The sequence below is a fragment of the Prionailurus viverrinus genome, chromosome D4 (assembly GCF_022837055.1).
Source record: "Prionailurus viverrinus isolate Anna chromosome D4, UM_Priviv_1.0, whole genome shotgun sequence".
Classification (NCBI taxonomy): domain Eukaryota; kingdom Metazoa; phylum Chordata; class Mammalia; order Carnivora; family Felidae; genus Prionailurus; species Prionailurus viverrinus.
The window spans coordinates 89,203,834-89,226,744 of NC_062573.1; the positions used below are offsets into that span (position 1 = coordinate 89,203,834).

The window sequence follows — 22,911 nt, forward strand, 5'->3', positions numbered from 1 at the left end:
TCCTTGTATCGTGTGTAAATCTTACAGGTTAGCTCTAACACCTAACCCGTTTCTGCTGAGTGTGTTACAGGCATCGTCTCTTCCTATTTAATTGTAGGCATAACTAACTGACAGTGTAAAAGTTGGGCTGTAACTAATTACTGCTTGATTCCTAACAGAAAGCCACAGGACTCATTGTATTAGAAGAAGGTCTCCACTTGGTCGCTTGAAGATATGGTCTTTACATCTCTTTCCGGTATTCCAGGGGAGGGAACCCTACCTGTGTCCCCGATACTGACTTTTCATTTTAATACCGATGCTCCTATAGACATGATATTGGATCCCAGCACTTTCCAAACCTGTGGTTCCACCTAAAATTGTGTCTGATGGCTTGTTACTTACTGCCTAGGCATCAACCAGTACAATAGTGAGTATCCACCTTACTTAGACTTCAGAGCCAACCAGTGGCTGTAATGGATGCCATCCAGCTCCCCTTCCACCAGTCTGCTTGCCGGCGTGTTGCACTGCTCTCCTCTACAGTACAGGGTCCTGAACTTTGTTTCTCACTGGCTACTAATATGTAATGGCTTTCGCTTTGTGGCTGATATGTGACCCTCGACCTGGTGGCCCTCTGTATCCAGGAAGAATTATAGTCACTACCCTAAAGAGCTCAGATCCTCAGTTTACAGAAGGCCTGTAGTTGAACATAAAATGAATTTTGAACCATTGAGAAGACTTTCTGCTTCTCTTGAGCCAGTGGTTGAACTCGTATTCTTGGACAACCTGCTCAAGAGGGAGGGAGACCCTCTGTTAAATGCTGACCTAATGTGGATTGTTGAAGCAGTGGTGTTTCCTACTAGCAAAGAGAACTTCATTGGAAAAGTTCCCAGCTCTGAAATGCGCCATTGACTGGAGCAGTAATAAGCCCAATGGAGACAGTGCTGTAAGTGTATTACTTCTGAGTATTAACAGCTGGAGGTCGATACTATCTCCAAGGATTTGATGGCCTTTAAAAATCTAAAGAAAAAAACAGGTTTGTGGGTAATTTTAGGTTTATTTCCAGATTCGCATTGAGCAAGAATGGAATGTGAGAAATTGAAACTGTTGTGTGCTTTATTTATTTTTTATTATGTTTTAAAAATGTTTTTATTTATTTTTGAGAGAGAGAGAGAGAGAGAGACTGAGCGTGAGCAGGGGAGGGGCAGAGAGAGAGGGAGACACAGAATCGGAAGCAGGCTCCAGGCTCTGAGCTGTCAGCACAGAGCCCGTTGTGGGGCTTGAACTCGCGAACCACGAGATCATGACCTGAGCCGAAGTCGGCCGCTCCACCGACTGAGCCACCCAGGCGTCCTGTTGTGTGCTTTATAGAAGAGCTTACCTCAAAGGGTCTCCTGTTAATTTGGGCATCCGGTTGATGATGGTTCTACTTCATTGTATACACAGCATGTTGCAGAGATGTGCTTTTTTTCTCTCCAGTAACTGGAAATAAAAGACAGTGTACTTATTTATTTAAATGATTACGCAGCTTCCCTCCACCCCCTCGCCCCCTGACATGCCCTCATAAACACCAGCAACGGTCTATAAAGCCCTCGCTAGTTTGTCAGGGAGGAGCAAGCTGTCTTGTGCTCACTTTATCTAGAAAACCACAATAAAGTCCCAATTAACCCTGCTGGGATTTGAACCTCCTGTTTCTATTAAGTCTGGTTTGTGGAGCCCAGTACCTAAACCCACTAGGCTTCCTGCCTGGCATCTTGAAGCCTCCTGCGTATCCTCTGGACCCTTTCCAACAGAGGGAACCAACCCCTTGTTACTGTTAGTTCACTGTGAACACGGTATTCCTCGATCAAAAGGGAGTCTCTGAAGTTGTGTAAGATTTAAAATTTTCCCCAGCAGCGAGTTAATAGCGTACGACCATTCTGAAGGGAAGTATCCAAGTGTCCAAGCGCGGTCTGACTCGGTCCCGTTGGTGAAGATCTAAGACCTGCTGGGTACTGAAAAAGCACGTTCAGTTCTCCTAACTCCTTGGCGGGTCAGCAAAAATAAAGTATTTGTTACACTCGTTTAGAGAGAGTAGGGTCCTCGTAAGGGTGGGAGGTGGACCCAGAGCCAGACCAGGCTCGGCCATCCTGCCCTGCAGCCACACTGCGTTTTCACCCTGACTGTCTGGGCTCCCAGACGTCTTCGTGGAGATGATGGATACCTAGATACGAATCCCTTCTGTTTGGTTGGTTTTTTCTAAAAGCGAAAATACTTCCCCAAAGCCCCCTGCTACTGGGGATCCAGTAGCCTCCGCCATCTAGCGCACACGTTTGCTTGTTCACAGGACAGTGTGACCGCCACAGTGTGTGTGTTGCAGGTTCCCAGCCGCCTTCCCCAGGTTGGGCCGGCTGTCTGTCGGTCATCACCCGAATAGAAGTTCTCTTGCCTGACGGCTAGTGCTTTCCGGGACTTTAAGCTCCTGTGTCGACCTAGACGCAGTCAGTGCTGTGTGTTGCATAACTCCACGACTGTTCCGTTCGCATGAATACAGTGTGATCGGAGCCTGTCGGAGTTGAGCACCATGACGGTTCTGCGCCCTAACGAACGGGACTGAGCCGATGCAGAACCAGTAAGAAAGCAGCCTTTTGGACAGTTCCGTAGGCCTGGCGCCTGTTCTTTACAGTACTTTTTTGGGGGGAAAGGTTCATTGGGTTGGGGCCTCAGAATTTCCTTGGTCCTCCGGAAGATGCCATGCCGTGCTGCTGTCTCACGCTTTGAGCCTCAGCAGAAGGTCTGGCGCTGCGTTGCCTTTACGAGAATGTGCATCCGCCATTAAAAGACAGAGCCCTTGCTCATTGGCCCCTGGTCACTCCCAGAGAGAGACTGCCTTTGCTTCCTTCACGTGTGATGTTTCTGACTCACGGCAAGTGTGTGGCGTCTCCATCGATTTAAGCCGGACTCCGCCGAGACTGTCTCACACACGCCCGGTTTGCGTAGCTCAGGTCCCTCAGTCACGAGGGACTGACTACTGAATGTGCGTTCATTTTTGCTCCCTCAAACCCTGTTGCTGTATCTTTGGTGGGACCCAGTAGAGTACCCTGCAAAGAGTGAGACCTTGTTCAAGGGTTTATTTAGGTGATGTGACCATGTATTTGGGTCACCGCTTTCACGGAAGCCCTGAGCTTCCTGTTTGCTATTGTAAGGTAAATCGTAAATGCACACTGCGTTCCACTGTATGTTTCTAAGGTTTTTCTCGTTTTCAACGGAGACTTCTTTACCTTTCTCTTAAAATCTGATAGCCCAAATGTATCATAAAAAAACTTTGGTTTCTTCCAAAGTCCCATTTGTTCTGTAGATACAGATTTGCCTAGACCACAGTTCCCAAGCTGGTGGCCCACGGGCTGGAGAAGGCTCACAGGGGGCCTGCAGGCTCGCTTTGTTTCACCTACACAGTGCCAACGCTCGGAAACTAGAATGACGTCCAGGAAAACTTGAGATTTCTAGCTTTTCTGGAAAAAGTCTGGCCACACTGCTCCCACATTCTGGAATGGCAGTACTCAGCAGGAGCCGAGTAGCAGCTGCCCTTTCACACGGGGCATCGGCTCTCTGGGTTGCCATTGGGATGCCTAGTCAACAAGTTGTTTTCTCCTCATCCCTTTCCAAATTGTGAGTCTATCTCTGGTTTTTATTTGAAATTTTTTTTTTTCTTTTAAAGGAAAGACTCTTTTTTAAAAAAATGTCTTTGTTATTTGTTTTTGAGAGAGAGACAGAGCATGAGCAGGGGAGGTGCAGAGAGAGAGGGAGACACAGAATCCGAAGCAGGCTGCAGCCTCCGAGCTGTCAGCACAGAGCCCGATGCGGGGCTCGAACCCACAAACCGTGAGGTCATGACCTGAGCCGAAGTCGGACTTAACTGAGCTTAACCGACTGAGCCACCCAGGCACACCTTTGTTTGAGATTTTTGTTTGTTTGTTTGTTTGTTTGTTTTTGAGAGAGACAGAAACAGAATGAGAGTGGGTTGGGCAGAGAGAGGGAGGCACAGAGAGGGAGGCTCCAGGCTCGAGCTGTCAGCACAGAGCCCGACGTGGGGCTCGAACTCACAAGCCGCGAGATAACCTGAGCCGAAGTCGGACACCTAACTGACTGAGCCACCCAGGCGCCCCCTTTATTTGAAATTTCTAATGGAAAGAATTGTGTATGGAGATTTAGGAGATCTGGGTCTCCCGCAAGTAGCTATATGACCTCATGCTGGGTGAGCCATTCCCAACATTTGATCTACAGGCTGTTCATAGATCTTCCATGGGAAAGGGGTCATGGACAGATAACATTTGGGGAATACAGGGTTAAGTAAAGGTGAATTGACTTTTTAATGCCGGATTTCTCCGAACCTTTAATATGCTTGTGTGTATTAAGTCCTACAAGAGTTCGGCGTGTGCGTTGTAAATATCCTGAAGTTAATGTAATTTCATACTTTCTTTTCATAAAACCAAGTCATTCTACAGATCACGTTTCAGGAAATGTTAAGCTACATAATCTCAATAGTTCCTTCAAGCCTGCGAACGTTCAGAGAGCTGACATCTAGCTGGAGCTGAAAAAAAATTGATCATATCTTTTGGTTCTTTTGCTTTGTATTATGTTATATCGGGCACCTATTCAGACTCCCCTTCTCCCCAGCTTTCCTGTGCAACCCTTTTATTCTGTTAAGAGTCACCTCTTTTGAAAGTGTTTCGCATTTGGAGTTTTCTTATAAAGACACTTGGGAAAGAATAGTTGATACTTCTCTTGGAGACATCTACTATGCTTTGATCCTCACACCAGATGATAGCAAATCACTTGCAAGACTGAGTAGTGTTAATAAAAGTAGTGATGTGGTTCGAATTGCCTGCCCTTATTTGAGGATCTGCTGACTCCATGGGCCTCTTGCCTGGATGCTGGGCCAGCACGAAGCTACGACAGCTTGCGGCTGGTTTCGTCTTCTTGTGGGCTCAGTCCTCCCCGTGAGCAAGTGAAGTAGCCGGGACGAGGGTTCTCGTTCTCATCGTGTATTTGACAATAATGAGCCAAAGGAGAATAAAGCCGTTTTCTCAGAGGCACGCAAAGAGTTAATGCCGTCATTCTTGGGCCCACATTTTCTGCATTCTAAGGGCTTGGTTCCTTCGCAGCGGTCGCTGGCTAATTTTCCATCTCTGAGACTTCAGAATCTGAACAAAGCATCGAAGGATGCTGGTGGAATTCACTGGGACGTAGGGTAGGAGGAGAACGGACCTACCCTCTTCAGGGCCTGCGCTGGACGGTCCGGCTGGAGCGTTATTTCAGCTCAGAGCTTCGCCTGGTCGTCTTAGCATTGTGGCCGCCAGTGGGCGTCTCCAGATCTGCTTTCAACCTGGCAAGCCTTTGAGGGGTACCTTCCATGTGGCGAGCACTTTGCTATGCACCAGGGGAGTTGCGCTTTACCTTCTGGGAGCAGGGGCCTTTTTAAGACTCGTGAAAACTTTGAACCTCACCACAGCAATATTTAAGTAGTTTTGTGTGTGATTCCAGGAGGTTCGTGAATTCTCTAAAGCCAAGCCCTGAAGTTCTCCGTCAAACAACCTTTGTCCTGGCGGTACTAAGAAGCTTGGGACAAGTCTGTTCCGAGAGCTCCCTATAGTGGGGAGACCCACAGGACCAATAACTTTGTCAGTGAGTTACATTATTCAAAGGTAGTTTATAAGGTGCTTTGCGAACACAGGGAAGGGAGTATTCCATTCTGCCCCAATGTGGGTATTATGAGGTTGTCAGGAAAGCCACCACGAAGTGCTGTACCTTATTTGGCCTATAGAATTCCTTGTTTTGGTTAATGCTAGTAAATAGGGCAGGATCAGCTGGGGCCCCGTCTCATGACAACAATGGCCACCATTCATGGAGCCCCTGTCGTGCTGGGTGCCAGGCAAGGACTTCCATATACGTTCTCTCATTTGATGGTCGCAAAACCCCAGGGGGTAGTACAGTAGCCCCCCCCCCCCCCCCATCTGCGGTTTTGCTTTCCAGAGTTTCAGTCACCCTTGGTCCATCACAGTCCAGAAGCAAACGGTCCTCCTGACACGTTGTCAGGTCAGTAGTAGCCTAACGCTGCTCCACAACGCCTCCGCCACCCACCTCGCGTCACCACAAGTAGAGCGGGTCCAGTACGAGATATACTACGTTCACATAACTTTTTTTTTTTTTTTACAGTATATTATACAGTTCTATTTTCCTTTTAGTTATCGTTCATCTCTTGCTGTACGTAACTAGTAAGGTCAACAATATTCTCACAGGCACGTATGTAAAGGGAAAGACGATATACGTGGGGTTGGGTGCTGCCTGTGGTTTCAGGCCTCCAGAGTCTTGGGATGTATCCCCCGTGGATAAGGGGGTGCTGCTGGGCCTGAAGTGCCTGTTAAGACTTCGGATTCAGACCGTGTGAGTTCAGGTTCCGGTTCTGCCACTCGCCAGCTTAGTGACTGGACACACAATGTAACTTCTTTAAGTCTTAGTTTCTTCGTCTGGAAAATGGAGGTCTTTGATGGTTGTGATAATTTTTTTTAATAGCTAATATTAGACGTTAGGAGGTCCCCCTTGGGAGGTGGGGGTAGGTAGTGACGGAAGGAGGTAATGAGGCAGACCTCAGGGGTGCCGGAAATGTTCTGTGTCTTGATCTTGACCCTAGGCCACAGGCATTTTAGGAAGCGGACGTTCAACGAGCTGTAAACTTACGATCCGTGTCCTTCTCTATATTATTATTATTATTCAGTAAAATACTGGCGTTGTCCTGGGTGCTTTACATTGTTATTTCATTATCCCGGTGGATACAGTTCCAGGTAGACGCTCCCAATCCCAAGGTAAGGAGAAGAGTAGCTACCGTGTAAGGTCCCCGTGAAGACGGAATGGGGGCACCATCAGGCACTTAGCAGGCGATAAGTCTGAGACACCTGCTGCTCTCCTTGGGACTCTCTTGGGTCGTGGGAAGTACCACTGGGACTTGACCCTGCACACCCTGACTCCAGAACCTGCCGTCTACTCCAGAACCTGCCGTCTGGGACTTGGTCTTAGCCCTTGGGCTCCACTGCCTGGGTGACACGCCGTTTCTTCTTGCTGTGGGAAGCAGCGGCTTTCGGTCCAGCCCACGTATTCTCAGGGTCTGGGTGGGGTCACTCAGGGGACCGTGGAGCAGGGGTTCCCGGGAGGCAAGTTGGGTTCCTGCTCCCTGGCAGGTGGCGGGAGCTTGCGGCCTGTGCTTGCTGGGTCCGTGACCATCAGCAGCGGCTCTAGCATGGGCACGGTGTGTGGATGACTGGGTCTTCAGGTGGCTTGGTCTGTTCCTGGTCGGTATAATGTTTTCCTTGTGAAGTGGAGATAGTCACGGCTTCCCCTTTGGGTTTACAAGGCGAGCTACTTGGATTATGAGCCTTGTCAGAGAGTTTTAGTCGCAGACGTGTGCCCTGGGGATCATTAATGGCTGTTTCCTAAGTTTAATGATTTGCATATCACCTTCATGATTTTCGCCATAACGCCGACCCCCTCGAAGTTTACTTAGTATTTTTAAATCTTTTTTTTTTTTTTTTCAACGTTTATTTATTTTTGGGACAGAGAGAGACAGAGCATGAACGGGGGAGGGGCAGAGAGAGAGGGAGACACAGAATCGGAAACAGGCTCCAGGCTCCGAGCCATCAGCCTAGAGCCTGACGCGGGGCTCGAACTGACGGACCGCGAGATCGTGACCTGGCTGAAGTCGGACGCTTTACCGACTGCGCCACCCAGGCGCCCCAGTATTTTTAAATCTTTTTAAAATTCAGACTTACTTAGAATATTTCTAAAAGGAAACTTAATCACTGTCAGAAGTGAAAACCTTTGCCATGCATGGAAGGTAACTAAGAAATATATATATACAGAAGTTTAAAACCATTTATCCGTGCGTCTCCCAAATATGCCTGCGTACCTCTTAGGAAAACACTGGTTTAGTCTGTCCGTGCCTTTTACAGGTGAGTACCCCCAAGGAGCAAGGCCGTTGGGGGTCGTACCCTGGAAGAGCTGGCTGGAAAACCAGGACTCTTGACTGCCTCCCAGTTCAGCGCTCCCCCTCTCCTCATTGCCGCCAGCTATTCAGAGTCGGGGTCACATGTGTGACGTTGATTAGTGTTTCATCTATAACGGTGCCTCCAATGGCACGTGTAGCAAGATAACTGATTTTCCTCCTTGCCTCCCTCCAAAAGAGGGGAGAAGGGGGTCGAGTGGTAAAAACAATCAGTAGCAAAGTCCCCTCAAGGTCAGGCTCTCTGATAAGCTCCGGACTGGCCTTGGTTTTGTTGGAATATCCTGGCTTCAGTGACTCTCTTATAGTCTGGCCAGCACCAGTATTAGCTGAGAATGTACCTCACCTCCCTTAAGCAGCTACCGGTCAACGGTCCGTTACGACGTGAGGAATTGCTTCAGCTCCGTGCCCTGGAAATCATTAGGTCTCAGGTCCTTGGGAAGTGAGAAATACTTGAGAAAGTCTTAGGCGGACGAAGGGGGGTGCCCAGCGCTGTGGTCGATTGCACAGACTAGAGCTGGGCAGGCCAGGCTTAAATACAGTGCCTCCGCTTATGAGATGTGTGACTTTGGGCAGAGCATTCATCTTCTCTGAGCCTCAATTTTCCTGGTTTTAAAATGGAAATCCTACCAGCCTCCTAGAGAATCGGGGAGAGGAACAAATGAGGTAGCGAATTTAAAATGGTCTTTGTAAACACTAAGTTTTAACTCCTTATTTTAGTGGACATGTAAAATCATTTCTTGAAACAAGGTTGCATTTGTATGAAGGAAAGAGTTCCTTGTCTCTTTATAGAATGTTGTTATATCTACAACGTATTGTCAGTGATATAATTGTATCTTGTATTGTCAAACTCCTGTTTAACATTGTTTAACCAAGAGTCCAAGTGCAGCCCATTGACTTCAGGGCTACCCCTCTTAACCAGTATTCTGTACTGCTTTTCTCTTAGTGGAAATTTCCCAAATTATAGATAACTGAAGTAAACATGACTTAAGAACAAATCTGAGAGCCTCAGCCTTTAATCAAATTCAGGAACAGGAAACTATTGTAACATTTTTAGCGTATCGGCTTTGGGAAAAAATGACATTCCGGCAACATGTGAAACCTAACCGTAGAAATTATAAGGAAGGCCAAAGACTCAGGAACACATTCTAGCTACTTTGGAAGGGAGGGAAAAGATCTGGAAGCTGAGAGTGTCCTCCGAAAGGAGCAGGGAACGTGCCTAATGTGTCGAGTTTCTGTTTTGGGGTTCTGTGTTGTGGGAGTGATTTGACACGCATGCTGTTGGGGGACTCCACTGAGAATCATGAGCCCTTGTCCCCCTTTCTTTGTGTTTTGGGGTCATCTTCACTGTCTGCTGGGAGCACTTGGGGCCATCTGTGAAAGCAACTGGGCCAGTAATCCCAAAACCCCCCACGTCAGTCGTTTGCCACTCGGTTTATTATGGCACATGCAAGGGTCTCCTTGGGGCACCAGCCACTGCAGTATCCTCGCCTTTTAACCCACCTGTTTTGCCAGCTGGGTCGTTCAAAGTAACATTTGGATCTTAAGTAGCCAACCTCCACAAGCTTATCCAAAACAAATACGGAAAGCAAGATTGCGAGTCCGTGGTAGAGGCAAGGTTTGTACAGTGTTTCGTGTGATAGCAAATGGCCTCTTGGACATAGGAGGTTGGGTTTCTAGCAGCAGTCTTAGTATTGTAATCAGTTATTTATAATACTGTTTTTAAGCAAGCACTCATCCAGGGTGCCATCATCTCTAGCCTAGACAGGGGCCGGCAGACTTTTCCCTTTAAAGGTCCAAATAGTGCATGGTATGTACGGGCATCATACGCCACACGGTCTCCGCTCGGTTCCTCAACGCAGAACGCACGCGGCTGTATTCCAGTAAAACTTTCTTTACAAAAGCAGGTGGTTCGCCAGCCATGCTTTGCTGACCCCTGACCCAGAACATCTCCTAAATGGTCTTCTCACTCCCGTCTCCTTAGACGCTGTCTTCCTTGTCAAGGGGATGCCACTTCTCCTGCTCAGCCTTGCGGTTGCTTTCTGTCACCCTTCCTGTAACATCCAAGCCCTGGCGAACCGGCCCTTGCCTGTGTCTTGGAACACGTCCAGTTCTTTCTTCTCTAGTGACCTTGACCTCTCTCTCTTCTAGGCTCATACCTGCCAGGCAGGCTGGCTCCTGCCTCAGGGCCTTTGTACAGGCTGTTTTCTCTGCCTGGAATGCTCTTCCTCAGATTTTTGCATAGCCAACTGCTCATCAGATAGGCCTTAGATCCCATGATCTAAAGAGATCAGAGCAGCCTTCCCTGATCACCGTGTTTCAAGTAGCTCTCCTAAGCACTTACCTTCTCATTAGCACAATTCACTATCTTCTCTTATTAGTATAATGCTTATCGCCAGCTGAAACGATCGATTCTTGGTCAGCTCGCAGACCGCGTCACTCCCCACTGACTGCTGACACGGAGCAGGGGCCTGGTTATTCTCGTTGACCACAGGAACCCGGTGCCCGGAACAGAGCCCCGCACATAGTAGGCACTCGGCATTTGTTGGACAAGTTGCCTTATTTTAACAGCCGTGCTGTGAAGTGCTTTCTAGCATACAAAGCTCCTTTGTGTTGAGAGTGTGTTGGTAGCTTGCCCCAAAGTGTGCAGCTGCTGGTGGTACATCCAAAGGATCTCCTGCGGAGGGGAGAGGGGCTTGCCCAACACCACAGGGCTAGGAAGCCAGAGGGAGAGACCTGACCCCTGGATCCCTGACATCTGAGCCCTGCCTTGGGGTTTCAGTGTCATGCTTGTCTTTGGTTTTTTGTTTGTTTCAAGTCATTCATGTCGGTCGCAGAAGCCGGGCACATTGGGACAAGCCCAGAACTCCCACCGAAGACCCGCTGTGTGGGACAGCCCTTCCGTCTGCCCCTTAGTCCACCCCTACTTCTTAAGCTTAACTCAGGGACTAACGTCGAGAGCAGTGGCTGTAAATATTCCTTCGATGACATGATAAAGAGCTGATTTATCAGGGAGATCCCGTTGAACTTTCCAATGAGAACCAAGTAGACAGAACTTTCTGCGCAGCGTTTGTTTCTGGGGAGAAACACTTCGATAGCTGTATGATCATTTTTTTTTTTTTTAACTGATAATATTAAAAATCGAAATCGCTCTCCGAGGTCTCTCGCTTGGTCCAGCGCAGGAATCCTTCTGAGGTAGTTTGGACACACAGCCGTGTTCCCCCCCCTCCCCCCTACTCGGACACTCCCAGTGGGGAGCGGCTTGCTGTTCTATGTCTGCAGCGATGACATCATCACTTAACAGGCGTTCAAGTTATGGGATGGATGTTTTCCTAACGCGCGGTCATGTTTGAGCAAACACAGCCTTTTAAACAGTACCGGGGGATTGGTTTCTTAAGGGAATCCTGCCATAAATAAAACCTTTTGAACAGAGTTCTTCATGTCGGTGGCCTGCCTGTTTTCTTCGAATGCAGCGTACCTGTGTTTCAAGGGGTGGCTTAGAAATACTGATTTGTAGAAGACTGATGTTCAAAAGTATTTACTTCTAAAGACACATTGTTACTGAGGCCGAAAGAAGACTCAGTTAGCAATGAAAAGTGTCCTCGGTGACACTGCCTCGTGCTAACCTAGGTCAGGGGGAGAAGCGGGGTAGCACAGGCCTTTGAAGAGAGCGCTCTCGTCTTTCTCCCTCGAACGGAGCCCGGATTTGTTACTGAGTCTTTAAATCTGATTCTCTCTGTAGATTGCTGCTAAAATTGATTCAATTCCTCACTTGAATAATTCCACACCTCTAGTGGACCCCTCAGTGTATGGATACGGAGTCCAGAAACGGCCCTTGGATGACGGAGGTAAGTTGCGGGGAAACGTCTTTGCCTTTCAGATGGTAGCGAACCTGCCACTTAGGCCGGAGCCGCGTGTCGGCCGTTTCCACGACAGCTGCCACCAGCGTCCTCCTGAGGAGGTGCGGTCGAGGGGACCGCGTGGGGTTGATGTTTCTCCGCGACTCTCCGGCCCTTGAGCTCTTAGTCGCCTTGATGATGCAAGAGTGCTTACAGCTGGGCTCGGAGGTAAAGACGAGGCCTTTGCGCATCAGTTCGGAAGTCACTCGACTGATTCGAGGGTTTTGTGTGACGTGGCCCTTCGTGCTTCCAACACGCGCGTGGGGGTTGAAGCTCCCACTCTTCTCCAAAGAAAAGCTAAGATTCGATGCCTGACTCTTAGGAAGCCCGCGGCTACATCCTGACCTTAGAGAAAGAGAAGGTGGGGGCGGGGGAGGGTGTGACCTTGCTTCGGTCGGCTCCCTTTTTCACCGTTCCCATTTTTGACAGGCTCTCTCTAGAAGCACCCATCTCTCATTCATTCCTGTGTTATTTGGTGGTTTGGTTCTGTACCCCACTTCAGCCCCCCAAAGAGTTTGAGACCAACGTGGAAGTGCCTGTCCCCCGGCACCTCCGCGAAGAGTATCTATCAGATGGGGTTGTTCAGAGAACTTGGACCTCCTTGATCACATTGGGTGTCCTGCAGAGTAGGACTGGAAGAGGGAGTCTGAAGTTTACTAGGTTGTACACGAATATGCACGCAGTGGGTCAGCCAGTGTCTTCTCTGGCCCTCTGTCGGTCTGCATGCCTACCCAGCCATGTGTATGCACTTGTTTCTATGTTGTCTTATTAGGTGGAAAAAAATCAAGGTGTTCAATAGTATATACAGAGCAATTTCCTTTTCCAAAAAAGAAGCGTGTTTTGGTGTATGTAGAAAAAGTAATTTGGTGTGACTGATTTCTCCAGTGTCTTCCAAAAGGGGAGATTGCCATTGTTTTTATTTATTTATCTATTTATTTTTATTAAATGTAATTTATTGTCATGTTGGTTTCCATACAACACCCAGTGCTCATCCCAACAGGTGCCCTCCTCGGTGCCCATCAGCCATCGTTTTTAGGTGTTAAACATCTAAAGGTTACGTTGGTAACCTTTTTGGAATAATTGGATAGGTTCACGCTGGGAACTTTATAAGGGGGCTGTGGCTCATTTTGGTGTAAAAGTTCCTTTCTGCTTAAACTTCTTTGTGGTTTGTTTGTTTGTTTTTTTGTAAGTTTATTTTGAGACGAAGAGCACGAGTGGGGGGGGAACAGAGAGAGGGAGAGAGAGGATCCCAAGCAGGCTCTGCACCGTCAGCACAGAGCCCATTGTGGGGTTTGAACTCCCGAACCGTGAGATCATGACCTGAGCTGAAGTCGGACACTCAACCGACTAAGCCACGCAGGCGCCCCGTGTTTTTGTTTTTTAAAGTTTACTTAATTTTGAGAGAGAAAGAGCATGCGAGTGGGGGAAAGGCAGGGAGAGAGGGAGAGAGCAAGAATCCCAAGCAGGCCCCCACACTGCCAGTGCAGAACCCAACATGGGGCTTGAACCCACAAACTGTGAGATCATGACCTGAGCCAAAATCAGGAGAGACACTTGACTGACTAAGCCACCGAGGCACCCCAAGATACTGTTTATGAATATACACCCAGGCAAGGTCTGCCCCATTGTAACTAGGTGACCATTTATTTATTTATTTATTTATTAAAAAAATTTTTTTTTAACGTTGATTTATTTTGGGGACAGAGAGAGACAGAGCATGAATGGGGGAGGGGCAGAGAGAGAGGGAGACACAGAATCGGAAGCAGGCTCCAGGCTCTGAGCCGTCAGCCCAGAGCCCGACGTGGGGCTCGAACTCACGGACCGCGAGATCATGACCTGAGCTGAAGTCGGACGCTTAACCGACTGAGCCACCCAGGCGCCCCCTAGGTGACCATTTAAAAAAAATTTTTTTTATGTTTATTTTTGAGAGAGAGAGTCAGAGCGTGAGCAGGGGAGGGGCAGGGAGAGGGAGACAGACTCCGAAGCAGGCTCCAGGCTCTGAACTGACAGCACAGAGCCAGACGCGGGTCTCCAACCCACGGACTGCGAGATCATGACCTGAGCCGAAGTCGGACGCTCAACCGACTGAGCCACCCAGGCGCCCGGTGACCATTTTAAGTGGCTCCTCCAAAACGGTCCCCTGTGATCTTGTTGGGCTGGTGCTAGTGATTTCTTAGACCAAATATGACGGATGGCGTTTTCCGCAGTTGCGCCTTCGTGAAAAGCTCTGATGTGAAGTAACCATTTTCCCTTCTCGGGGCAATCGTGCTTCACCTCTTCTTACAGGACGTCAATACAGAAATAAAACTGAGTTGTCTGGCTCTGAGCACACGCCCCAGTAATGGACAGTCCAGTCTCCCCGGCCCACTGTTTCCAGAAATCACGATCAATACCTTTCACCGCGCTCTGCCTTGCCTGCGCCCGCCACGTGGTGGGGAAGTGCAAACTGTGTGCAGAGTAGGCAGTCGCTGTGTCCTTTGCGTAAAGAGCGCCGAGGTGTTTGCAAATGAGACCAGTGTCCCCTGGCAGACTGCCTTCTCCTGCTAGCCCGCTGGACGCCCATATTTCAAAGAGATTTGTAAAAGCTGCTGAGTTTGTTGACGAAGAGCAGGCAGGTGCAGCTGGTGAGCCCAGAATCTCACTTGGATGCTGCCGCCGTGTGAGGTCACTTCTCGTTTTGAGGACGGTAAGTTTTTCCGTGTCTGCCTTTGCGGGATTGAGTCCTTGGAATCAGAAAACGAACACGGTTTCTCTTCTTCTTCCTTCTGAACGCGAAGCCTGGTTACAGTAGGGACGAACCTTCCCGTCTCGGGCCAGCTGTCCGTCTTACGTAACACACTTGTGTGTGAAGAACCAGAAACTTCCCCCAGGCTTTTTGCATTGGGCAGGACGGCTCGATAGTTAATCCTCTTCTGCTGAGCACCTTCCAAACAACAGAATTAGGCCAGTTGTTTTCCTCCAGCTCAGCTCTCCACCTGTGGCATTCGCTGTTGAGGTTAGAGAGAACTCTGGGAGTTGGGGGCAGGTTCAGAGCACACCGAGATCGTCTTCTGACGAGGGTGGCAAGGTCACTAGGCCAGTTCTCTTCTCTTGGATAAATGAGTTTGGTGAACGAACGGGACCCGTCAAGGAAGGTGATGTTCGTGGTGACTGGACAGCTTTCTCGAAGGGTCATGGCTGTACCACCTGTGCGACGAGAGTGTGGGAGAGCAGAGACGAACGCCGAGCAGGAATTGCCGCACTTTTTTTTTTTTTCTTTTCTGAGCAACAAAGATTTCCAAAGGGCTTGCTTGCAGTTTTTTGTTTGTTTGGTTTGGCTTGATTTTTTTTTTTTTTTTTTTTTTTGGACAGAAGTTCACCAGATCACTTCTTTGGCAACATGAACCCTCTGCCTTTCCCGGGAAGCCGGGTTCTTTAACCTTTGGAGCTTAAAGCTCAGTCCCCTAGAGGCTTTTGGAGGTGTTACTTGGGCGTGTTTAAAAGTGCTTCAACCCAGAAGTCAGGCGGAGGGAGGGCCTCGGCAGAAGGTTTAGGCGGGCCTTGAGATTTGCAAACAGATGTATGCATAGGAGCGCGAAAACGAGTCAACTAAGGGATGAGACTTGGTCTTGTTGTAGGAAGGGACCAGGGCAGTCGTGTCCAGGGCGGTTTGAGCTTGTCGGGCCACCGCTGTGTGAGCCCACTCAAGAGGGGTCGGAGCCTGGCTTCCAGAGCCTGCCCTCCGCTCGGCTCAGGTCAGGCTCAGGTCATCGTACCTCTCCACGTCTTCAGTCAGCACCCACACCTCCTAGTTTCTGGCAGGTGCACCCTGCCAGCTCGGGACTCTTCCTGCTGCTCTCTGTGTGACAGCTTTTCTATCCAGTGCCTTCTCTCTGCTGCCCCCGAGGCCACTTGGCTGGAGCCAGTCTGACCAGTTCCACTCCTCTGTTCTAAGACCTGTGGCAGCTTCCGCCACCCAGGGGGTCCCGCCCTCCCCTGCCTGCCCTTCTGCCCATCCTTGCCGCAGGTCCTGTCTCTTGTCTTCGCTCTTCCTGAAACCCGTCCCCCCTCCCAGCGCTTTACCTTAGTGAAGAATCTTTACCTTATCCAAGTCCCGGTCAGTCCTTGGGTCTGGGAAGTGATGGGACATCCTCCCAGGGACCCGTTTTGACTCCCTTCAGTGCCTCGCCAGGTGCTCCCTAGCTTCTTTATCTTCTCTTGGCCCCTGTTCCCCTCCCTCCCCTCTCCCTGCTTCCCCCTTTCCACACACGCAGTCACGCTGCTCTGAAGTCCTAAACCGGTGTCCCCTCCCCAGGGCACACGTCTGCAGACACCAGGCGCTTCTCCCGCCGAACTCTGCAGGCTACGATCATGGAGACGGGCTCTTTCTTCCTCACCTCCCTTATGTAGTTGGTGGATAAGTGTAGTGGGTGGATAGTTGGTGGATAAATCACGTGATGCTTCACTTCTTCCTTTTCAGGTCCAAGATGAGCACTTAGAACATTTTACGGAAAGCAAGCTCCAAATCGAAGAGAGTAGTATTAGCTAAGAGATTTGAGAGGTGCAGATTTACTCAGAATCGGGGGTTGGCGTAACTTTTCTTAAAGGACCATTCGGGGAGGGGGCGCTTGTGTAGCTCAGTCGGTTCAGCATCCAGCTGTCGATCAGCTCATGATCCCACAGTCCGTAAGATGTTTATTCTTTCAAAATTAAACATTTTTTTTCTTTTCCCCCAAAAGGACCATCCGGTAAATTGCTTTAGACTTTCAAGCCATATGGGCTCTGTCCCACCTACTCAGCTCTGCCATCAGAGCTTAAAAGTAGCTCTGGATGTCCAGGAGCATGGCTGTGCAGCTGGCCCTCGGGCCCTCGGTGTCTTTGAGGTTTATGTACTATCGTCCTAGATAGTACTGTACTTTTTCTTTTTCGTTAGGCTTATTTATGTATTCAGAGAGAGAGAGAGAGCGTGCGTGAGAGGGGAGGAGCAGAGAGAGAGAGGGGGAGAGAGAGAATCCCCAGCAGGCTGCACACTGTCAGTACAGAACCCGACATGGGGTTCGAACTCATGACACATGAGATCATGACCTGAGCCGAAATGAAGAGTCAGACGCTTAACGGGCTGAGCCATCCGGGCGCCCCCAGTGCCGTACTTTCTCACGTTATCATGCTGGTGTTCTTGGGGTGCGAAGGTAGAATTTTTGGGTGTGCTCTCACATGAACCACTTACAGGAAGACTGAGATGGAGCATCTCTGTGGCCCTGGCTGAGTTTTGTGTTTGCACGTGTGGCCCAGGACAAAGAGGAGGGAGAAAGAAGACTGAGGAGGAAAGATCTGTTCAAACCCGGACTTGGCGAGCAGGAAGAGGGATGAGAGGCGGCAGTCAGTGCTGGGGCGCGGGGAGGCCCGGGGTTCCTGCTGCCGGGGGGCATGGGCATGTGGGCCGCTGTGCACGGCCCGCACCGCCTCTGGCAGGAGCCCGCGGGGACCGGGGTGTCTGCTTTGGAAAGAGAGAAACTGAATCTCAGACACGCCCGCTCGCACTGTCCCCAAAGCCCACGCTCCCCCGTAGTGCCTGAGGCCTGGGGGGCGGGGTGGGGATCAAGAGCGTCCAGTAGTGGTTGGTCTTCCAGCAGGGGGAGTGAAGACTCCCCGGGGTGAGGTGGGCAGGGGGGTGGCCCTCAGGGAGCCCTTCCCAGCTCCTCCCCTCGTGTGCACCCTCTTCCCTAAAACGCACCCCTCTGAGAATTGTGTCTGTGCCGGAGACCCCGTGCCCTTCTCCTTTCCGTGTCCCCGGTCACATTTCCCCTCGGTTCACGGAGGCACGTCACCGTCCCCGGGTCCCTCAAGAGGCAGGAGTCCAGATTTCTGGACGGGGATTCCCAGGGCGACAAAGCATGAGAATCCTCCTAAGACACACTGATGGGGAAGCATCTGATTTTGGTTCTATTCAGGTAGCAACTTCCGGCAGAGGCTCAGGCAGTCCCCTCCTCCCCTCCATTCATCCACCCGTTTTAGGATTAGAATTGAGAAGTGAGTGGTAGTCATACGGCTGCATAAAAACATGTATGTGTGAGTTGGAAAGAGGAAGTGAGACTTGTTTTCTTTCCTGGCAAAGTATGGTCTGACTGGTTCGACAGTTGGCTTAGCCGACTGGATACGACACAGTAGATCGGCATCGTCCACAGGAATGAATGAATGAATCTGTGGCGTCGACGACCGAAGCTCGTACACAGGATTTTAGAGGTCACGTTGAAAGGGGATTTATAGCTGTTCAAAATCCTTCTAGGAAATGGGTGACCCAGACTGGCCCTCTACCCTGGCCGGGTGCAAGAACCACCCAACGAGCTTTTAAAAGCACGTCTGATGGCACAGCCTCTTTAGAGAACGTACAGAACTCGGCACGCACGTTGTCATTCAGCACACAGCTACACCAGTTTGTCCTCCAGAGACAAAAACCTGTCGCGGCTTTATTCGTAACAGCTCAGGTTTCCTTCAGCAGGTGAATGGTTAACAAAATGGCACATCCGTGCCACGGAACGCTCCTCAGCAGTGAAGGGAATAAACTCTTCATACACTCGGCAGCCTGGGTGAATCTCCAGGTAATTCAGCTGGATGAAGGAAGCCGATCCCAAAAGGTTGCATACCGTGTGATCCCATTTATATCACGTTTCTGGGATGGAGAATAGTTGAGTGATGGCCAGGGTTTAGAGATGGCGGGGTGGGGAGGCCCCTGTATAGAGTAAGGAAAGATCGCTACTGGATCAGGAACCCTGAAGCCCGAATTCCCTTTCGTGTAGATAAGGATACTGATGTTGGAGAAGCGGTTTGCCCCAGGGCAGATGCCCCAGAAGTGCCAGAAGGAGGACTTGAACCTGAATCTCTGTCTCCTGTGCCATGATGGTGCATGCCTGCAAAGGGGAGTTCCGAAGTGGGAGAGTAGGGTGTGAATCCCAGTTCTGCCGTTTGTTAACTGTGTGAGTTTGGGCAGGTTGCCCAGCCTCTCCGAGCCTCTGTTTCCTCACCTGTGAGATGGGGACGATAGCCACCTCGTGAGGTTATCCTAAGGATTATAACAAGTTATTTTTGAACTTTTAAAACACTGCTCACAGTATTTCCATCCGAACCAGTTAGCACACGCACGTTAAAACCCGTGTAGCTGAAATAAAAGGCTTTATGGAATACGTACCTTTACTGTATATCATACGCTGTTTTTTTATCTTCGTTTTTAACAAAGCTGCTCGTGATCCCCAATATTGAGTTCATGGCCACCGGTTTAAACGAAAATAAGGCCTAGTGCTCCAAACATGTTTCACAGACTTGTTTTTCCTTGGGTCGGGCAGTGGGTAGGTGCTTGGACTGTGGAGGGGTGCGGGTGGGGTTCCCGGCACCCCCGCAGGCTTGGAGACTAGGTCAGGTTACTGCTCACCCAGAGCTTTCTCCTGCCCTCCTAAGACTCTGCTTCTTGGGGCCAAGGTGGCCTGGTGCACCGTGTTACCCTGGGACTGGCCCAGTGCCTGGGCCAGAGAGGCCTGACCTGGGTGGAGCACAGCTTCGGGAGCACAGACCCTGACCTGGGCCCTTCACCTTCTGTCAGTAGACGGGGCCTACTGGGAAAGCGTCTGCCCCCCTGGGCTCTTGTAGGCCTGAGTGGACTCAGCGGGTGAGGCACCTACAAGAGGCGGCGCCCTTATTGAGAGGAGCTTGGGGGAGCTTGGGTTCGCTCTCACCTTTTACAAATGACGATTTGCAAGAAGTCCTGAGGGATTACTTGCCTAGGGACTTTCAGCTGACCTCAGCCTGTCTGTGTTTTGTGGCCCTGGCTGGGGAGAGTTGCCTCCTTAGAACACGGGAAGCCTTCGTGCTGTCCTTGGGAGAAAAGCGTTTTAAAAACGCTTTGAAAATGGGAGAAATCCCTGCAGCTGACCGCAGGTATCACCGACGGGAGCCGAGGCCTGGAAGGGCATCGGTCAGAGTCCCAGGGAATCCAGGCACGGGTGCAGGATTGTTTCCCAAGTCTGCAGAAGGTTTGGTCTATTCATTTGTTTGGTCAGTTATATAAAAGGTGCTGATGTTTTCTGTCCTGGCCGACCCGCTCCCCCGCCTCTGGTCTGCTGCTCTGCGCACCTGCGAGGAGGACGTGGGTGCTGCTGTTCCTCGGGAATGGGGGTCGGCTGTTAAAATGCATGCATATTGAAAAGTTGGGTATGTTCCCCAGTGATGGTTGGTAGCATTTCTTTCGGAGAAGAGAAAGGAAGCCGGTTTTCTCCTCACGGCAGGGGGGCGGGGCGGGAATGTGTCCAGTGCCTTCTTTTTCTTCAAAGATCATTATTGAAATTGGCAGAGTATTACTACTCTTTGGAAAGAATGTCTTATTTCGCGGCGTGAATCTTTTCTATGGGGAAGCTCATTTTCCCCTAGCCCAGATGGCTTCCCGTTACGCCGGGTGCCAGAGTAGATGAGAGCCACACTGTGTGTGCATGAGTGTGTGTGTGTGCCTGTGTGCGTGCGCATGCGTGCATGCATGCACACATGCCGGAATGGGGCTGAGCTGAACTTTGGAGGAGAGATGAAGCGTTATTGGCCAGCACGCACCATTAACAGGAAATAGAACTGACGGTATGCAGTATTTTGCCTTTTTTACAGCAAAATGACTGTAGTTACTATTGAATTGAACTTGATAGGTGTTCCCGCAAGCCTCCTTTATTTGACTCCCCCCCCTTCATCATGAAGACCAAGAGAAGCCCGCCCCACCCACCCCCCCCTGCCCTGCCCCGTTCGTGGAGTCAGATGTTACCAGGCTGCTGTGTGAGTGCCTAGCGTCCCTGATCTAACTGCTGGTTTTCATTTTGAGGCTTCAAATGGGAATGTTTCTTCTGCAGGAACCGAAACTTTAAATCGTGTGTTTCAGCCTAGGACTGCGGTATTTGCATGGAGGAAGGGGGCTGCGTGTCCTTCCTAAGAGTCCAACTCGAGTCCAGATTGGAATTTGATTTCATTTTTTTTCTTTAAAAATTTTTTCAATGTTTATTTTTGAGAGAGAGAGAGAGAGAGCGCGCGCGCGTGTGTGCGCCTGAGTGGTGGAGGGAGGGGCAGAGAGAAAGAGAGAGAGACAGACTTTGAAGCAGGCTCCGGGCTCTTAGCTGTCAGCACAGAACCCGATGCGGGGCTCGAACTCAAGAACCACGAGACCTGATCGTGACCTGAGCCGAAGTCGGACGCTCAACCGACTGAGCCACCCAGACACCCCTGATCTCACTCTTCGGTGTGGCTCTCATCCATGTCTCGGGGATGATGGTGTGTGTGCTTCTGGTTTCAATCTTTGCAAATGCCTCCCCTGTGTCAGCAAGGCATATGGCCGTACTGTGTGTGTGTGTGTGTGTGCGCGCGCGCGTGCGTGCGTGTGTGCACGTGTGCAACACCTGTGACACATAACCTTACCGACAAGAGGAGTTTCCTTTTTTTGTGACAGGCACAAAATTTTAAATGGCTTTTGACCAAGAGCCTCCTGAACGTTCTCGTGAACCTCATGAACTTCTTTACGGTAGCGTTGCCCTTTACCCTGTTTCTGTGGCTTTTCTGGCCCAAATCTCTGAAGATCATCCGCCTTTTGAACATCTCTTACCAAACAGCACAGCGGGCCAGGAGCCAGGGTCCAGCTGTGTTGTCCTGTTTGGGGACTAAGCATCTCTCTGTGTTCTTGGCATTTCAGGCCATCTTAGTCTTCAGCGTCCCTGTCTTCAGTGTATGTTATTCTTGGCCCCTGAGAGGAATTCTGACAGCAAGCAGAGAGGCTGAGCTGGACCCTTGAGGAGGGACAGGTAGCCAAACTCATGGGCACTCTTTTGTGGGCGTTCTTCTTTATTCTTCTTCAGCCTGTTTTTTTCAGACCCACTGCCTTCCATGACGGATGTTCCTCTCTCGCGACACCCAGGGGCTGAGTGTGTGATGGGGGTTCCTTGCCCAAGGTTGTAACTGTCCAGTCTCCATGTTGCTGGGAATCGTGAGCACTGCCCATCCCAAGTGAGAGAGAGCATTTGTCATATTCAAACTGGAAATGCCAAACGAGAATTTTAAGATTCAATGAAAAACAATTCTCTTCTCCCTGAGATAAGCAGATTAATGGTTTATCGTGTCAATATTTTGGCTGCTAACCATTATCTTGCCATCGATCCGGAAGAGATCCGGTATTGACTCAGTAGCCTCGCTTACTTTTTGCTAACATTGTTTCTTTATGCTTTTTCTTCTTCTTCTAAACTATGACCTGAGGGGGCACCTAGGGGGCCCAGTCGGTTGAGCGTCCAACTTCAGCTCAGGGCATGATCTCACGGTATGTGAGTTCGAGCCCCGCGTCGGGCTCTGTGCTGACAGCTAAGAGCCGGGAGCCTGCTTCAGATCTTCTGTCCCCCTCCCTCTCTGCCCCTCCCCCACTTGTGCTCCCGCAAAAATAAACATTTAAAAAATACATATCACGACCTGGTTTCTTTTCCTCTTCTTATGACCAGCTCCTGTCCAGTCAGAAGGACAGGGTTAAGTTCACGCAGAAAAAAAAAGCAATTGGGAGCCCTGGACTCGAGATGTCAGACTAGTTCCTTCTTTGTTCTGAAGCTGATGTGACGGACCCTTCCCCACTTCCCTCCTGTCTGTCCCCCGCACCACTCTCCCCAGAGACCTATTTTTGAATGTCTCACTAGCACATCATAAGGTCCATTCAGTTCCTTGCGATATGTTTAGGATATGTACTTTTTCAGTGTCTGCTGACCGTGTTTCCCGGGCCGCGTTTTCCAAAAGAGAGACAGCACGGACTCCTTTTTGCTGATGGCTGGTGAGGGAGCCGCTCGTCAGTAGCTAAAAGAGGGGAAGCTCGAACAGAAAGCGTGGCTGAAGTGGTTTTGTGGGACTGTGATTGCAGAGTGGGTTTTCATAGTAAGGGGCCGTTTGGTACTGCTGTCTCTGTGAAATGGGCCGGACGGACACTTGCCCGTTCTTCGCGTCCACGACGTGTGGACTGTGGCGGTGGGTTAACGA

The 22,911-nt window shown here is 50.1% G+C and overlaps 1 protein-coding gene across 3 annotated transcripts in view; it reads left to right on the plus strand.

Annotated features, from left to right (window-relative positions):
- Nucleotides 1–22,911, plus strand: part of FUBP3 (far upstream element binding protein 3) — a 51,072-nt gene that overhangs the window by 909 nt on the left and 27,252 nt on the right. For all 3 annotated transcript variants that reach the window (XM_047829449.1, XM_047829447.1, XM_047829448.1), the window contains exon 2: nucleotides 11,751–11,856. In XM_047829449.1, the coding sequence (XP_047685405.1) occupies nucleotides 11,751–11,856 (106 nt within the window). The remainder of the gene's footprint in view (nucleotides 1–11,750; nucleotides 11,857–22,911) is intronic.